Below are 18861 nucleotides of genomic sequence, written 5' to 3' on the forward strand. Positions count from 1 at the left end.
GCAGTTGGCGGCAAAGGACGGAGGTCAAGGTCATCCTGTAAAGGCACCATCCCCTGCCATTGAAGCAGTTCTAATGATTGTCCCAGTACAATCAGGGAACCCAATTGCACCAGGGTTCTGGTGTAGCCAGCAGATATTCGGATACTTCCTCTTCCGTGTGCCGGTCATTTTTTACAGTCCGATTAGCAACATGAGACCCAAGAATGGATTTGGAGTTGAGAGACGACGCCTACGGCTAATGTCTATACACAGATATCTGCATATGAATAACATTTCAAAAAGCTAATGAGAAGCTAAATCATTGTAAGATAAAAGCCGATGGATTCCCAGATTGCATTTCATCCAAGGCTGCCTCTTTTGCTCTCCACACGGACTGTGTACTTGCATGGAACCAAAGCCAGATCTGAAATGTTATTCCTTCATTTAGTGCAGAGATTTCAAAAGTGGCAGAATAAAAAAAATTACTCTCCTGCCACAGTGGCAGGCAGAGAAAAAAGTTAATTTCAGACCCTGTCAATACTACTCGGACTACAAACTAACTACAAACGGAAACCAGAACGCGTCCGATACCAAAATCTTGTCCCGTTGTCTACAGATACTGCATTCATATGCAGATATGTTTATAGAGTTTAGTCCCAGTATGGCCCTGTCCAACCATCTGTGCTTCCATTACCACCGGTTGGAAAAATGTAAATATAAGCCCAGTAGAAGCTAAGGAGAAAGCACTATTATATTAGCTAACACCTTTCTTTAACACCTTGTATATTTTCCATTTTAAAGTACTGTGTGAGCGGCAGTGCAACCATGAAAATGACACTGCACCTTAAATAAAAGCAACTAATGGAGGGATAAGAGTCGGCCTGTAGATTGTGAAAAATATTACGATTGCTATGGTGTGTTACCTCGTAGGTCAGGTCCTCAGTGATTTTGAGTCTCCTCAAACCCAACCCTTGCCATTAGGAGGTTCTGTCCCTCTTGATGAGACTGTGTAATGTCACTGTTACTAGGTAACAGATACAGTGACAGACTGAAAGGTTTCCACACTCTCTAGATTTTGAGAGGCTGATTAGAGGGCTCGGAGGTGTTTTCTTTTCCAATTTATTTATAGCATGTTTGGAAGCTTTACTTATTTGAAATGTTGTAGTGGTGCTCTATGCTGCTTCCTGAAGTTTGTTACAGCGCATATGTGTCTGAACTTTGCCTGTTAAACAACTTATTTTTACTTCTAGAGGCGACTTTGTGTTAGTTTTAGTGAGACTTTGGATAAAAGGAATGCATTGTCACATTATAATCTCCCCTTTCATTGTGCCATTCTGCTGTCACAGCTGTACTTTCCATCTATCATTTGTCTTGGTAAAAAAGAAACCCAGTTACACATATATACATGGACAAGATATTAGCTTTCTGCAGGGGAAATCTAGCTGGGGAAATCGGGTGTCTCTAATCCACTACCTGAAAACTGAGTTTCACGTTTACATGACATTTGAAGGAACAATATGTTGTACTGACAGCTAGTGTTTTAAAATGGGTACAGCAGTCCAAATTCAAAACATTGGAGCCATGGCCTGTTTGCTTCACCGGCTGAAATACTCGCTGTCTTGATAACCCAGCTGCACACGGACCACAGAGAGATGTGCTGAGGCTTTTCAGGTCGGGTAGAATCTAATGTAATGTTAACTCAGTTGATCCAGTTCGTTGGCTTGCTTCCATGGCTGCAGAAGGCTGTTTGTGTGCCAATTTGTTTCATAAGTGGCAATAGTCGGTGTCGAAATGGGCAGTGGATGGGATCACACCGGCCAAGGTTAATACGGGTGCAAGCGGGAGAGTAAACATTGAAAATGTTGTTTTTGATAGGCTAAACGGCAACAAATATGGATAGATTGAGTTTTGAGTGTTCATGTTGTGAATTTTGGAAATAATCTCTTTTTGCAATAAATTTTGATTTTAGACTGAGGACTGAGGCAATTACAGAGACGGACTTTTGAGAGAGAGGAGGGAAGAGAAGGTCGAAGGTGGGCTAATGTTTCTGTAAGTTTAATAATAATTAGAATGTCAACGTTATGAATGAAGCTTCGAACTACTTGGTGTAGCCCTACTTCGTCATAGTTTCTTTTGATTACCATCGGATGAACACGTTGTCTTGTTCGCCTCCGTCTGGTTTTCTTTTTGTCCCTGTCAAATATCTGTCCGTTCTGTAAACCTACAGACTACATGTCTGAATGAACACCACTGCTACCATGGATGTATAAATTATAATATTATTTACTATTCCGTCGTGAAAAAGATTCCGACGTCAAAACATTCATTCTGCATCACATTTTACCCCCGGTCACGTGCACCACACATTTTGGGAACCACTGGTCTATGGGGAACAGCTTCAGAATTTGTCATTAGATGACATCATCGCCACCGTCCATCACTCTGCCATTCAGCTTAATGAGCTACTTTTCAAAATCAAATAGTCTCAGCTTTATCTAAACAAAAGTGTTGGAGTAGGTTTCCTGGAAGATTTTCCTGGCAGAGTCAGTATCTTTGCTTTAAGTGTCAGTTAGTTTAATAATGTAGCAGGCTGAACAAGCCATGAGATTTAGAGTGCTTTATTAAACTGCCTGAAGTTATGTTGAGGTGTCTGGATGATTGATTTTAGTGGACACCTGCCAGCCAATCAAATGCAAGAATTTTCTATGGCCATAATAAAGACATACGGATGGATTCTGAAAGTTTTCACTGTTATTTGGCTCCTTTTAGTGGCAACAATACTTTTATATATGTTTTGAGATAAAATAAAATCAGTGCTGCTTTATCAAACAAGTATGCATGAAGTTTGAAACTGAATCATGCACACCACTACACCGCTGAGAAACTGTGGATGTGTGTGTGTGTGTGTGTGTGTGTGTGTGTGTGAGGGAGAGAGCGACACTTTCATCAACAGCTCTCTTTCCTCACGGCCCCGATCTGTGTATCTGACAGTGGCGATGTCAGCAAGCATCACTCAGGGACTTTAGTGGAAATGTTAAATCTTATTTAACCCGAACATTGATTTCCCGATGGCCTTATTGACCTCTGATGAGAACAAGATGGAAACGGATAAATAGAGGAAGAGAAATGAAGATGAACGAGGAAATACTGTGACAAAAAAATCCAACAACAAAATAAGCATTTTCCTAAATGTCACCTGGAGGTGAATACTTTGCAGGGCAGGTAAATCGACGCTTACTCACTCTCACAACGTGACTGACAACCAGGGGAGGTCCATGTCTAGCAATTCAAGGGACATGATTGATGCTGGGCAGCCAGCGAGAGGGCAGGTAGAGCGGGGAGGCAGCTCCTCTAGACAGCCCCCCTGTGGGTTCCCCTGGATATCATGACAGGATGATGGAGAAAAATCACCTCATCTCTCTCTCTCATTACCCCTCACTGGGAGAGAATGCATTTAGCAGTGAATGAGAGCCATTGCGAACATAATGAGGCACCTGGCAAGCACTATAACAGCAGATTTTCATCCAATTTGGCCATAGCTGTCATCAGCTCAACATAATGGAGAGTCGGCCCGTCTGTATAGATTGAGAAAGATGTTTTTTGGGGGGACCCAAATGTGTTCATCTCTGCTTTGGAATTGTAAACGCAGAGAGGTCATATTCTGCATTTAGACATTTTTGTGATGTAGTTGATGTTCTAAGCCAGTAGTGTTTGACCTTAAGTGGCAACTGGATTGTTGTGATGTCATGAGATCACGCGAGAATTGTGGGATCACATATCAAAAATCCATCATGTCTGGCTTCAAGTAATGCGTTTGTGGCCGGCAATCCAGATCACGGATCAATCGGCGTCCTGGGAGGAGCTACTGGCAGCTACGGGCGTGGTTTAGTTGTGTGTGAGATGACAAGGAGTGGCGACTGTTTGTTCTAAACAACAATGGCGGCTCCTGAAGAGGTTAGCATAGATGCTGCAAAAGCATCAGTTATAGCAGAACTGGAGAGTGTTTCTTTCAGCCCATTCGCAGGAAAAGGCATATAAATGCCACGATAATGTGCAAGGCATTTAACGCGCAATAAGTACGGCTTTATTGATTTTCGCGTGTCATTTGCGCGCCATGTATCCTGTACTGACTGCAATGTAAACGCATCCCCATATAAATGCTACGGTAAGAGGTAGTGACGTCGTATAAAAAGTACGAAAGGCCACTTATGGTGGGGCCCAACAAACACTGGACTTTTAATCAGGTGACCGATGTTCGAGACCGTTGTTGACCGTTTTTTTGTTTTGTAGTTACGTTGGTTTATTGACGTTTTTGACGTATTTTCTGTAGTTGGGTAACGTTGTTTCTGTATGTGTTTTACTCAGTTTACAAACTTATTCTAAGCTCAACCATGACATTTTCCCTTACCCTAACTAAGTGGTTTTCTTGCCTGAACCTAAGTTAGTTATCTGTGGACGTTTGCGTGGCGTAAAAATCACACTCGAAAAGGCTAAAATGCGCGCTCATGACACGCGGAATGTCCATGGAATGTCGTGGTATTTATACGCCTTCCCGTGAGACGGGGTTGATTCCTTCATTGAAAGAAGAGCAAAGAACCCCACTGAAGGCTTTTCTTGATAGAAAAGATGTTTTCGATCTTCACCTGACTGGCTTCGGCAAGAGTTTGATTGACAATTGGTTCATCCAATCACCTGCCAAGTATTTTTTTAAAGTGCCTGCCCGTTTCCAATGACGGCTTCTCAGACGGTTCTGTGTAACAAACCATCTGATGGGTCAGGTTAAGTAGTAGTACCCTAGCATTACTTCCAAGGCCAAGGAGCACTTCATACTACATTTGTTTGTAGGGTTGAAAGTTTCGTGTGTATATATAAATTATATATACTGTCTATATCTATAAAAAAAACAACCTCTTCATGACAGCTTACACTCCAGCAACCCCAGCCAAACTCATTATTTGAGTTTGGCTGAGTTTGGCTGGGATGGCCAAACACATTGGCCCTCATCCTAAAAACATTTTTTCTTGGAACATAAATATTGATCGGGGGTGTTGTTTTAATAACTGGTCAATTTGGATGATTTTGAATTTTTCTGATATGTTGAAGGATTAAATGGTCCTTCATTGGATGAGAAAATTATACTAATTCTGAAGCCAAATAAACACTTAAAAAACAAAACATTTTTCTTCCCTTGTGAAAAGTTCCATGGTTTTCATAGGACAGCAACATAATGGGAAAAGGCTATTGAGATTTAGCACAAACAGAAGCTGTAAATTAACGATTTTAGGTCTACAGTACGTATGTGAAGCTTCCATTTAGGTTTTGTCACAGTGATTTTCTGTCTTTTTTGTAATCTGCTTTTCGGTATCAGGAAAAAGGAATCCCACTGGAAATTGAACCATTATCATCTAGGATACAATCATTCTTCACCGTCATCATTTCCATAACAGAAAACGATCCATAATGAGGAATAAATGGGATGGGTGGTGTTCATTTATATACGTGAATTCACACAGAACTCGGCCAAAAACTAATGAAAATCTTTCTCCAGCTGAAGCAGCAGCTGTGGTACAGAGGAGTTACTATTCAGTATCTTGGCAGCCTAAACAGAGGTATAAAATGACTGTATATTGTGCAATTTTTGGCTCCAAGACATGCAAGTTATTTGCCTGATGTTTTAACTTTCTTTCTCCCTGCTAAAACTGCCTTCTCCTAAAAAAAAAAAAAACTTTTTGCACGGCTGTACGGTCTAGTCCCAAATGACTTTTCAATGTGTGGCTTGTGAACTGTGCATCAGCGAAGGACAGCATCAAAGAAGGGAAAGAAAGAGAGTATACAGGCGAGGGTGGGCGCATAGAGACAGAAGAAGAAACGTGATATTTCAAACTTTTTTTTATGAATGTCACCACCTCTAACAATAACAAACACCAAAATAAATTCACAATTTAGCCTTGTGAGAAATGTAGCCTGTTAATTAATCCACAACTAAATATGTGTGATTAAGTGAGTTTCAGCTTTGACACACAGCAAAAATGATAAGAAGGGCATCTGAAGTGAATGGAAAGTCATTGCTAATTGGCCCAGTTATAAGACAGAGATTTACAAAGCACTAATTTAAAATGAGTTGCACTACAGAAAGTAGTTCTTACATAGAGATTAAAGTGGCAGTAGGCAATATGTTTTTGGCATCACTGGGCAAAAATCCCATAATAACCTTAACCTCATCATATTGTAATTCAAGTGTTCTGAGAGATAACTAGACTTCTGCACCTCATCATGGCTCTGTTTTCAGGCTTTAGAAAATCTAGCCTGTGACGGGAGACTTTGACCAATCACAGGTCATTTCATTGAGAGAGCGTTCCTGTTGGCTGTGCTCCGGTCATGTGACTGGAACCTGCCAGTCACATAATATTGATTCATATTTGATCAGCGTTGTCTAGTTTGACCGTTTGGTCGGAGTTTGCGAGTGATTGTCAGCCGGCTCTCATAGACGTCAGCTGGACAGCAGACCTCAGATCAGCTCTGATTGGTTGTTTTCCTCCGGTCTGTTAAATCTTGCAGATGCCGTTAGGAGCACTGGAGGACACAGAGGCACAGGATTTTTTTCAGGTTACCCATTTCATGTACTACCGTCACGATATATCGACCGTTTTATAAAAATAACTTTTTTTAATCATATTTTCTCCAATCACGCCTACTTCAGCTTTAATGTGTTATTATCTGTAATTAACTGATATACACTCAGGAACTGGCTGGTGTCCCCGTCGTGCAGCTAACTGAAGCAACTGACAAAACTATCGTTAGCTTGCCACTATATGACCTGTTTACCAGTATACTATACCTTTGTATACATTAACATAAAATGTCACAATATTTACAACACTAAGAGCAATATATATATATTTTTCACATCTCTTTCTCTGTTCCTTATTTTGTTGTTTAAACAACTCTCTAACCAGAGTTCCACTAAAACGTTTAAATCACCATTTTTTCACCATGACTACATTGATGATTGTAGCCCAGTTGTGAAATGACTTTATTGCAGCATGCGGCTCTAATTGTCTTATAAAGGCTATTTATGAAATAATTAAATCTATGCAAAACATCTAATCAGAAAGAAATGAAAATGCGTAGGAGCAGGCAATATAGCTAATCAGTGTCGGTTCCTGTATAATCCGGAGTGTCTTGCCGAGTGAGAAATAAATAATTCTATATAATGTGATTAGTTTTCTGGCTGTGCTGGCTCACTGCTCTTAATTTTCATTATTTAGAAAATATGCAGAGAGGAGGGCTGGTGGCTTGTTAGAAGTTACAGTGGCTGAAAAACTTGTATTACTTGTTATGAACTACTGGGGTAATAATAGTTCATTCAAAAGCTGTCTTCAACACTTCAACACAGTTTTTTGGGTGGTGTTTTGGAGTGGCATGGTGTTTCACCCTTATTTTTTGCTTGCCGGTCTGGCTGTCTGGGATGTGGACAGGCAGGCTAGCCAAACATTCATAATAGAAGCAGGGAGCACAGCAGCCTGGATACTGCAGAGATTTCTTTTACCAGCTACGACAGCGAAGCTGGTATTGCTTTCACCTTGTGAGTCTGTGTGTGTCACACAGTATATAGATGGACGAAGTGTCTCCACTTCCTCCCGCACTGTACAGAAGTGAAGCCAAAATATCCCGGATATACTGGAGCTTCCATCTTGAGATTTTTACGTTATTTGGAGCCAGAATCTGCGCAGTAGTAATCGGGCATTGGAGCATCGGTATCGAGGTCCCGCCCACACACCTACCCGAACCAATCAAGAGCCAAGCACGGCCGCAGCTTGTTAGCGAGAGTCTTGAAGCCTCAAGTTTGGCATTTTGCGCTGTCACCATCTTGTTTTTTGGCTGTCGCCTTCTTGGTTTTTTTGCAACCAGAAGTGACACGAGAGGGTGGAGCCAAGTACAACCCAATGCTGAATATGACATTTTAGCTGATCGAAAAGGTTTTAATTAACTTTCATGAACTGAAAACACTGTGTGAAAGGATTCAATTTGTAAGTTGAACATACGGACAACTCCCAGACCGGACAACGCCGTGGTAGCGACCTGTCAATCACAAGGTAGCCACGTCCTAAAGCATACCCTGCTTTATGGTCTATTTGATTCTAAATGGGACCATAATTTACTAAATGAACATCATGCTGTATTGAAGAAAATTTGAAACTATCATATTTACAATGTTTACTGAGGTAATAAATCAAGTGAGAAGTATGCTCATTTTCTCATAGACTTCTATACAATCAGACTTCTTTTTGCAACCAGAGGAGTCGCCCCCTGCTGGCTGTTAGAAAGAATGCAAGTTTAAAGCACTTCCGCATTGGTTTCACTTTTTCAGAACCCGGTGTTGTCCCCTGGTTATAAAGCATTTCATAAATGTCTCACTTCATAGCAATTATGTTCATTTTTTATTTTCTATCCAGTCCTACTGGCTCCCTCTCTACCCTCACTGACTTGCAGGTAAAGCAAGGCTGTCTGCTGGTTTTGTTGCTGTTGCCCTTGTGTCATCCCCCCCAGTCACCAGCCATCTGGACCCACTACTATCTGTGTGCATTACAAGTAACCTCAAGGAGAAACGTGCTGAGTCATTCTGCGTCCTTTTGAAAGCATTTATCCTGGGTAGACAGACCACCACACTTGCGGAGGAGATGGTAAATCGAGCAAGGGAGGGCTTGACTGAGCAGGCGAGGATGAGTGGGAGGCTGCGGGGAAGACGGGGTGAGTATGGGGGGTTAGAGGGAGGAAAGAGTGATCGGGGGGATAAAAGCAATGACTAGGGAAGACGGTGGAAGAGTAATTAGCCTGTTCTGTTGGGCATCGATGTAGAAACCAGGGAAAGGATGAGACGGCTGAGGGGGAAAAAAACAGGAGTCCTGGGATGAGTCACCAGAAAAGCCTTTGGTTAACTTCAATCTGCAATGTCATCCTTTAGCTGCACCGTAGAGGCAGGTAGAAATTTGATAAAAAATGATGGAAAGGGGAACACTTTCTATGTGCAGAAAAAGAGCAGCTGTCAGGATATAGTTACGGAGCCCGAGGAGGGATACAAAACAAAAAACAGTCATGTGTCAGTGCTGCAAAGCAAACACAATGGAGCAGGAAGACAAAAGAGTCTAATCACAGTGTGGAAGAGGAGTTTAATTCTGAATAACTTCATTACAATTGTGAACACTATTACAAAGGTGTGGCAAATTACCAATTAGCAGCATTTGTCAGTGGAGTCAGAGACACTCGGGTCAAGGAATTGACCAAATATAGCAAATGATTATGCAGTTAGACTCGGCAGAAAAGGCTCTGCTCTGTGAGGGACCGCTCAAAGAATCTAATCAGCTACAGGGATTCTGCTGAGAGCGCTAATTGCCTGTTACGAAAGACATACATGAATGTGAAATCATTGCTCAATCAACAATACCCAAAACTATGGCTGTCAAAGTTAACGTGATAATAACGCATTATGCAAATTAGTTTTAACGCCACTAATTTCTTCAACGCATTAAGGCAACTTGCGATTTGTAGGTTGTAGCGGGCTCAGTTTTAAAGCTAGAGTGAAGATACTGGTATCATATGAAACTAGAAAACCTGATGAATCCATTGGTGCCATCCATGAGGGTAAATAACGCTCCAAACGTATGCTAAATTTTGGTGAAAAACTAGCGTGGCCATTTTCAAAGGGGTCCCTTGACCTCTGACCTCAAGATATGTGAATGTAAATGGGTTCTATGGGTACCCACAAGTCTCCCCTTTACTGACATGCCCACTTTATGATAATCACATGCAGTTTGGTGCAAGTCATAGTCAAGTCAGCACACTGACACACTGACAGCTGTTGTTGCCTGTTGGGCTGCAGTTTGGCAGCTTCAACTGTGTTACTATCAGTCTGGATTAAGTGTTTAACTTCTTTGTATTTGTCTAATAGTATAGCTTGCTCTTCATTTGGAAAAATGCGCCGCTCTGCTGACAGCAGACTTGTCTGTGTTTGTGATTGGTCACATGCTGCAAACACCACTCCTTTTGTGTGAACGTGGTCATAGCCAGATTGAGAAACCATGGGTTGAACCACCGTCGTAGGCCCACCTATAGCGGAATCATGGTTGTTAGGGTTAGTTAAGCCAGATAACGAGAAGATACCCTGGGTATGTTGAACTCGCTTCGTAGTACAGGCCTCAGGCGATTCAACCAGATAGCAGAAAATATCTGGGAATGACACATCGGGCCATTTCGTTGGATCATTTGTGCAGTGTTTTATAAGATATGGAGAATAATCTACTCCGATTCTGTGTTCTTTGTCGAGTGAGGACAAGGACTCTATATAAGACATGGCACTTTTGTACATAAATTTATGATATTAAAAACCGTGCTTTCCTAGCATATCCGAGCGGGGGGAAAAGGATTGTTTTCCCCCACGGTGACACGTCACCGACTGTATGTATCGCTGTGGTAGCGACCTGCCAATCACAAGATAGCCAAGCCTTAAAGCATCCCTTGTTTTATGGTCTATTTGACTCTAAATGGGACCATAATTTACTAAATGAACATCATACTGTATTGAAGAAGACTTGAAACTAGCGATTGAGACCATAGACTCATGTTTACAATGTTTACTGAGGTAATAAATCAAGTGAGAAGTAGACTCATTTTCTCATAGACTTCTATACAATCAGACTCCTTTTTGCAACCAGAGGAGTCGCCCCCTGCTGGCTGTTAGAACGAATGCAAGTTTAAAGCAGTTTCACATTGGCTTCACTCTTCAGACCCGGATGTTGCCCCTTGGGTTGAATCGGCTAATGTAAGCGAGACTTTTAAACCTTGGAATTGGAAAGAAAGAGATTTGTGATTAAAAGTAAATGGGTAATGTATACTGTGTCCAAACTGTGGGTGTATCCATCTAAAAAAAGGGAAAAGAAAAATGACTTTTAGCATGTATAGGGAACACGCTGTTTAATTTGATTTGTGGAAATGGAAACACAGCGTGACACTCGTCTCGTCCAGCAGCGACCAGGCCCGGTGCAACCCGACAGGCCAATAAATAACACCCCCGCAAAGCAAAAGCAGAAAATAGAGAGTCAATCTCGCACCATGGTGTGTGTTTTATTGAGACTCCATCAAAGCGGAAAAGATATCGACAATATACAAACTTTGCAGCTGTTTTTTTTTTTTAAATGACACTGTGACAAAGTAGACAAACTTGCATCAATCCCATGGGTGGTATAATTAGCTGAATTCTTTGAATTTCCTTTTCAATGTGAAACGGGGAGAGCAAGAGCGAGCAAGAGGAAACAGAGTGAAAGGAGGAGAGGACAAAGACAGACCTTTCTAGATCAATAACACACTTAGCAGGCTTTTTTATAGTGAGACTGATTCAAGCACTATATATTTTTAAAGAGCAGGTCCTTTAGCATTTCAGGGCAGATTTTTTTGGCCTTCTACCTGACATAGTACTGAACAGAGCAACGCTTTTCAGGCTCTACACAAAATGATCTGTTAGTGAAGTTCAAGGCAGTAATGCACTTAAGACCCATATGCTGTGTACACACTACGAGCAAAGCAACAGCCTACAAGTCATTTTCAATGGAAGCCGGTGACATGAGGCTACAAACTGAAGCCTGACACTTGTTGCTGCGTGACGGGCAGGACGCGCACCGTTTATAACGTTTCTAAGAGACTGAAGTTTTAATAATGTATACAAATCTAAGAGCATGGGTTAAGTAGACATGAATCCCACAATTTGTTACTTCTCATTAGTAACTGGAAAAAGATTCAGTGGCAGAAGATCTCTTTTCATGAGACAGCAAGCATACAGTAACTAATATAGAAAATGAACAAGCCTCAAGTAGTTACAGTTAGCGTTCAATTTGAGTCACGATTGTATTCACCGCTTTGACGTCCACCAACGAGCTGATAAATAGTCCGCTATGTTCACCAGTTAGTTGCCATCTTTGTCTTTTTTTTTTGTCACTTTAGTCTTTATTGCTTTTTTTGCATACACAAATAAAACACACATATAAAAACGAAACTTGCAACAGTGCAGTGAGGGGTTCAGTTTACAATTGGTGATGCAGTATTCAGGGTTATTTTCTTATTAAAACATTTTCCAATAACTTACAGTTTTTACAATACAATTATACATTGCTTATGTCTTTATGTCTATACCTAATCCATTTTTCCCATTTTCTGTTAAACTCATCTTCTTTCACTCTTAGAGAATAAGTCATTTTCTCCATCACAAATATTCCCTGTACTATTTCTAACCATTGACTAAGTCTGGGGGTGTCCGCTACAAGCCATTTTCTTGTAATGGCCTTTCTGCCAGCTGTGAGTAGGATTTTAACCAAGTACTGATCTTCCTTCGGCACCACTGAAGTTATATTACCCAGGTACAAAATGGAACACTTCTTAATGATTATATATCCTAATACCTCCTTTAATACTGAGTTCACTCTGTCCCAAAATGGTTCTATTTTTGGGCAACTCCAGAAGATATGTGCATGATTTGCATCTGTATGGCCACATTGTCTCCAGCATGTTTGTTGCCTTAGAATTTGCTTGCTTTTTATGTTAGGCGTAATGAAGAAACGAACCAGATTTTTCCAATTAAATTCTCTCCAGAATTTTGAATTAGTGGATGTCTGTAGTGTTACACACATATCATGCCATTCTTCTTCTGAGATTTTGATGTTCAATTCCTTTTCCCACTTTAATTTCACATAGGATGTAGTCTTTGCTTGACATTCCATTAATCCATGATAAAGTTTAGAGATAATCCTTGATGCTTTTTGATGATATGCATTGACTATAACTTCCACCACTGGATTCTTCTCTTCTGGTGCCTCCCTTTTTACTTTTTTGTTGTAATATTCTCTCAGTTGGAAATATCTAAACAAGTCTTGGTTGCGAAGTGCAAATCTGTCCTTCAAATCTTGAAAACTTCTCAGGTCTCCATTTTTAGTAACAGTACAAAACGCAGTCATTCCTTTTTTCATCCATTCTTTAAATGTTGAGTCATACATCCCTGGTCTGAACTCCCCATCCAAAGCTATCCATTTTAACACTTTTTGTCGATTTTTCAATTTAAGTTGTCTGGTAAGAGTGAACAAGGTTTCCAAAGTAAATATTGTTATTGGATCGATTATACTCCTAATATGCCCTGGAAGCGCTTTTTCTCCCAAGAGTGTTTGAATGTGGAAATCAGGGATACATGTCTCAATCTCTTTCCACCTAGCTATGTAACTATCATCACACCAATTAATTAGAGGTCGAAGTTGGGCTGCATAGAAATATGTCCTAAAATTTGGAAGTGCCATTCCACCTTTGTCCTTTGGCAACTGAAGTGTAGTGTATCGAACTCTGGCCTTTTTCCCTCCCCAAATAAATCTAGATATTAATTTATCCCATTCTGTGAATTGTTTTAGTGGGACCTCTATTGGCAGAGATTGAAACAAGTACAATAACCTTGGCAAAATATTAATTTTCACCACATTTATGTTACTGCTAAAATCCATTGGGTATGTGGACCATCTTTCTATATCCCTTCTTATGTTTTGGTTAATGTGGTTATAATTGGCCCCATACAACATTGATATATTTTTCGTTATATGTACCCCTAGGTATTTAATTGATTTTGAATCCCATTTAATATTATATTTTTGCCTGATTTCTTCTGGAGGAACACAGTTAAATAGGAGGATTTGAGTTTTTGAAATATTCCATTTATATCCTGCATAGAAATTAAATTTATCTATGATCTCCATCATCCTTGGAAAGGAGGTGTTTACATCCGTGAGATACATCATTACGTCATCTGCAAAAAGGCCAATTCTATGTTCTCTGTCTCTTATAGTTATTCCCCTCAGTTCCCTATCTTGACGGATCGCTTGAGCCAATGGTTCAATATATATAGCAAACAGGGTAGGGCTAAGACAATATCCTTGTCTCGTTCCTCTTCCTAACACAAATCTCTCCGTCAAGGACCCATTCACCTTTACTCTTGCAGAAGGTTGCTGGTAGATTGCTTTAATAATTTGAATAGAATCTTGGGAAAAGCCAAATCTTTCTAGTGTTTGATATAAAAATTCCCAATTAACCCTATCGAAAGCCTTTTCTGCATCTAGGCTTATCAGGATAGCGCGCGTACTTTCTTTTTGAATCTTGTGTATTATATGTAGGGTTCTTCTAATACTATCTTGTGTTTGTCTGCCTGTTATAAAAACCAGTCTGGTCTTCATCAATTAAATCTGGCATGAACTTTTCAAATCGTTTGGAGATAATTGAGGTATATAATTTATAGTCCACATTTAGAATTGATATCGGTCTGTAGTTGGTACAATTTTCCTTGTCTTTGTTCTCTTTGGGTATTAGTGTTATAATTGCCTCTTTCCATGATGGGGGTGTCTTGCCTTCCTTTATAATCCAGTTAAAGTTTCTCAGAAGAAGTGGCTTCAGCTCGTTACGGAATATTTTATACCATTCTATAGGAAAACCGTCGCTACCTGGGGCCTTGTTTGTTTTCATCCTACCAATTGCCTTCTCTATCTCGTCCAGTGATATTTCTGCTGTGATTGTTTTATTTTGTGTCTCTCCAATACAGGGCAGATCTATTGTACGTAAAAAAGTCTTTATTGATTCTCCATCTGCTGTAGAAGTTTGTGTATATAATTCTTTATAATATTCCTGGAATATATGTTCTATTTCTTTTGGATCACTCTTCAATTTCTGTGTACAGGGGTCTTTAATTTTGTGTATGGTGTTGTCGGCCTGTTGTTTGCGTAACCTTCGGGCAAGTAATTTAGTGGATTTAGGGCCCAGCTCATAATATGCCTGTTTTACAAATCTTGCTTTTTTCTCCACCTCTTGACCCAATATCCCATCCATTTGTCCCCTCAAATCTTCTATTTGTTTATACGTTTTCTGGTCCTTATTATTTTTGTACTTCTGTTCTAAATCCTTCAGGTCTAATATCAATTTATCGTATGTTTTCATTCTGGCCTTTTTAATATATGATGCCCTAGCTATTAACCTTCCTCGTATTACAGCCTTCAATGAGTCCCATAATATGGATGGGTCCACCTCCCCATTATCATTCTCCTCTAGATATCTTTTGATTTCCAATTTAATGTCATTAACAGTTGTTTTATCATTCAGCATGTCAACATTTAATCGCCATACTGTGTTTTTCCTTCTACTATCCATTTGAATAGTTAAGTATATGGCATTATGGTCTGATACATCTGCCACTCCAATTCTGCAGTCTGTTACCCTATAGCAGTCTTCTTTCTGCATTAAAAAATAGTCTATTCTGGAGTAAACTGAGTGCGGTATTGAGTAATGCGTATAGTCTCTTTCTAAAGGGTGAAAATTCCTCCAGACATCAAGGAAACCAATTTCTTCACATGTAGTGTTTAGTAGTTTTGTTAACTGGTTCTTATTCTTCTTTTTGCTTGTCGTATCAAGACTATGGTTCAATACTACATTCAGATCCCCCCCACATATACAAATTCCTTCTGCTTCCACTGCAATGATATCAAATAGGGATTTGAAAAAGTGTTTATCGCTATCGGGGGGCGCATAGACATTTACCAGCGTTAGAACATTATTATCAACTTTGCCCTTTATTATGATATACCTCCCTTCTTTGTCTTTTATTTCTTTAAAAATTTCTAATTTAACTGAGTTTGATATCAAGATTGCCACTCCTCTTTTATGACTACAAGTATGTGAGCTATAATATGTGTTTTTGTATCCAAATCTTTTCAATTTTTCGTGCTCTTGTCTCGATAAATGGGTTTCTTGTAAGAAAGTAATATGCATTTTCTCTTTTTTCAATTTAGTCATGACTTTGGCCCTCTTAATTGGATTACCCAAACCATTTACATTTAAAGACATCAGCTTAAGTCCCTGACACTGCATCATTACACTTAGTGTGATTGATTTCACCGTATCCCCTCAAAAACATAACAACACACACATGAACAGTTATTAACATAATACAAACCAGAAATACAAGGAACCTCCAAATGTGGGGTGATCTCCCGTTCATCCCCAAATCCCCGTTGGTGGGTGGAGGGGAAATCCCCATCTCTACTGAGGGCCCCTCCCTAGACCCAGAACTACACCCAACTAGTGGGGTTTCACAGCGTCTAGATAAGTCCAACTTAAACAACCTGACCTCTCCCAGCCGGTCCTCAATGTAATATTTAAACTAAAGAAGTCTGAAAAAAAGAATTCAGATATCTCCACTGTGTATCCGTTCTGTTGTATAGTCATTTTTCTGTTGAATATGGGCAAAGCTTGGTTCAATGTTTTTTAATCAGTCTTTGATGCAAAGTCTGCCCCTTTAAAGTTTTTCATCGTCTCTTCTCATCCAGCTATATGTTGTTGCAGTCCGTAACCATACCTGCTTTTCTCCTGGTCCACAGTGGGATCTCTTTCCTTAAGCAAAACATTTTATGATCTCCACTGGTAGTTTTGCAGCTTCTCCCTCACCCGGTGCGCCGTACCCAGCCTCTGGTCCTTCCCCTGCCGCTGCCACTCCGCCGCTCCTCGAGTCCTCCCCTCCGCTGCAGGTCCCGGGTCGCCGCCTGGCACCTCCACCGTGAACCCTCTCTCCTTCATGTCCCGGGCTGCCTCCCTGGCGCTGTCGTATGTCTTCACTCCGTTATTCCAATGAATCCGTATTTTAGCGAGCGGTGTCTGGAACCGGATTCCTTTTTCCTTGAGCACCTTTTTGATGCCCGCATATGCCTTTCGTTTCTGGACAATTTCAGTAGGATAGTCATGGTCAAAGAAAAGTTGTTTACCTCCGACGTGTATCTTCTTCTGCCACGCTTTCCTTAAAATCATCTCCTTCGTCTCAAACTGCAGAAAGTTGACCACCACTGATCTGGGTGCGTCGGTGCTCTGGCTCGGTTTTGGGGCGAGCGACCTGTGGGCCCGTTGGATCTGGAGATTAGTTCCCTCTGGTAACTCGAGTTCAGCGCTCAGGAGTTGCTCCAGGTATTTGGATGTGGAGCTACCTTCGGTGTCCTCCAGTAGGCCGAAAACTCGGATATTATTTCTTCTTGATCTTCCTTCGAGGTCAGTTAGTTTCCCTTGCATCCGACATGTCTGCTCCCACACCGCCGTCAGTGTCTCGTTTGCGTCCATCTTCCACTCCTCCAGCTCACCTATGCGGGTCTGTGCTTCTGTGATGCTCACCTGTTGCGTCTGTAGCTCGCGGTGGTTTTCTGTTAGCTTACGGTCTATTTCTTGCTGGAGATTGGTGATTTCTTCTTTCACATCTCCCTCTTCAGCTCGACTTTAAACATGTTTAGTTTGTGTCGTAACTCCTGTTTGAGCTCTTTTATATCTTTACTGATGGTAGCGAGTCCCACTCTCAGCATCTCTGTGTGGTCTTGTTCCATTCTCTCCGTTGCGTCCTCCTCGTGTTCGCTAGCTTCGTGTTCGGAGTTAGCTTTCGTTGCAGGTTGTTCTCGCGTTTTGTTTTGCTTTTTATTGTTATTCCGACTTCTTGTATTATATTTTCTTCTCATATCTTACTTTGACTGTCGAGTTACATTTGTTTTGAGGGTTTATTTTAACCGACTCGGGAGAGCAAGTTCACTATGCGTCTACTCTCTCCGCCATCTTCCCGGAAGCCCCCCTGCCATCTTTGTCTATTTGTCGTTTGGTGCTTGTCAGGTAGTGTACAGGTATCATAGCCTTTGTGCTGAAAACGGACGCCTGCTTCGGTTGTAAACGACGTTGATGAGAGCAGTGAGAGTGAAACTAAACATTGAAGTTACCGATCGTAAAACCAAAACAATAAGATGCTAAAAGATCTCAGGGAACTGCAGAGTCTGTAAATCTACAGCATACAAGGACATTTTAGACAATAATGTTCTTTATATGGAGGACGGAACCTGCCAAAATCAAACATAAATGAATAAATAAATAAATTACTCGATAAGTGAATGAATAATTTATGTCATTAAATGTAGTAAAATAATATAATAATATAATAAATTAATTGATAAAATGTGACCTGTTTCTGTTTAAAATTGTTTATTTATTTAGCTTTGTATTAATTCCCTTATTTATTTATTATTCTGTTTACTTTTCCCTTTTATTTATTTATTTATTTGTTTACATATATTTATTTATTTATGCATTTATTTATAATTTATTTATTTATTTTGTATTTAGTTTATTTTACAGAAATATCAATTCGTCACATTTGATCAATTAATGGCTACATGTATTTTTTATATTATTTTTGCTACATTTAATGACATATTCATTCATTTATCAAGTTATTTATTTATTGATTCACTTTTTTTTTATTTTGGCAGGTTCTGTCTTCCAAATCTTCCAACTTTGTAGCAACAATTTGACAAAGACCCTTTCCTGTTTTAACATGACAATGTCCCTGTGCACAAAAGCAATGGTTCCCAGTACGGTGTGGAGGAACTTGACTGGCTCTGAACCTTTTAAAAAAAAATGTTATGATACACCAAATTAAAATTCCAATGTTGGCTTTTCTTTTTATGCATTTAAAATTAAAGTATACAAATCAAGCACTGTGCCTTAATTCACGAGTTTGGACGAAGCCATCTGAGGATTAAATGTGCAGGATATAACACATAACGCACGGTTTATATTCATTGAGAATATTATTAATTTATACTGGGGCAGCGTTAGGGTTTCTCCGCACAGAATGCACGCGGTGTTTCCTTCAAAATCGGTTGCTTTCTTTTGCAACATGTATGGAAGCAAACATCGCTCTTTCTGCAGGTTACAGGCTGTGTAAAGATAAAAAAGAAAAGCACTTGTTGTGGTCAGACAACCATAATGGGTGCTTTCATCTGACAGAAGCAC

The 18861-nt window shown here is 40.2% G+C and overlaps 1 protein-coding gene and 1 long non-coding RNA gene across 2 annotated transcripts in view; both read right to left on the reverse strand.

Annotated features, from left to right (window-relative positions):
- Positions 1–18861, reverse strand: part of LOC141758696 (uncharacterized) — a 56005-nt gene that overhangs the window by 7045 nt on the left and 30099 nt on the right. The gene's annotated exons all lie outside the window — the stretch shown is intronic.
- LOC141758997 (uncharacterized) lies at positions 14222–17631 on the reverse strand. Its single transcript, XM_074620882.1, has 3 exons — positions 17609–17631; positions 16403–17302; positions 14222–16217 (listed from the first exon to the last, which is right to left on the reverse strand). Exons 1-2 carry the CDS (start codon positions 17629–17631, stop codon positions 16453–16455), a joined length of 873 nt encoding a protein of 290 aa, XP_074476983.1. The 3' UTR covers positions 14222–16217; positions 16403–16452.

The sequence above is a fragment of the Sebastes fasciatus genome, chromosome 20 (assembly GCF_043250625.1).
Source record: "Sebastes fasciatus isolate fSebFas1 chromosome 20, fSebFas1.pri, whole genome shotgun sequence".
Classification (NCBI taxonomy): domain Eukaryota; kingdom Metazoa; phylum Chordata; class Actinopteri; order Perciformes; family Sebastidae; genus Sebastes; species Sebastes fasciatus.

What these genes read in the sequence shown, in the direction of transcription:
- LOC141758997 (XM_074620882.1), bottom strand. Translation starts at nt 17,631, where the DNA reads ATGGCGGAGAGAGTAGACGCATA. An exon ending in GCGGAGAGAGTAGACGCATA is followed by an intron (nt 17,303 to 17,608) that starts GTGAACTTGCTC and finishes ACATGTTTAAAG; the next exon opens with TCGAGCTGAAGAGGGAGATG.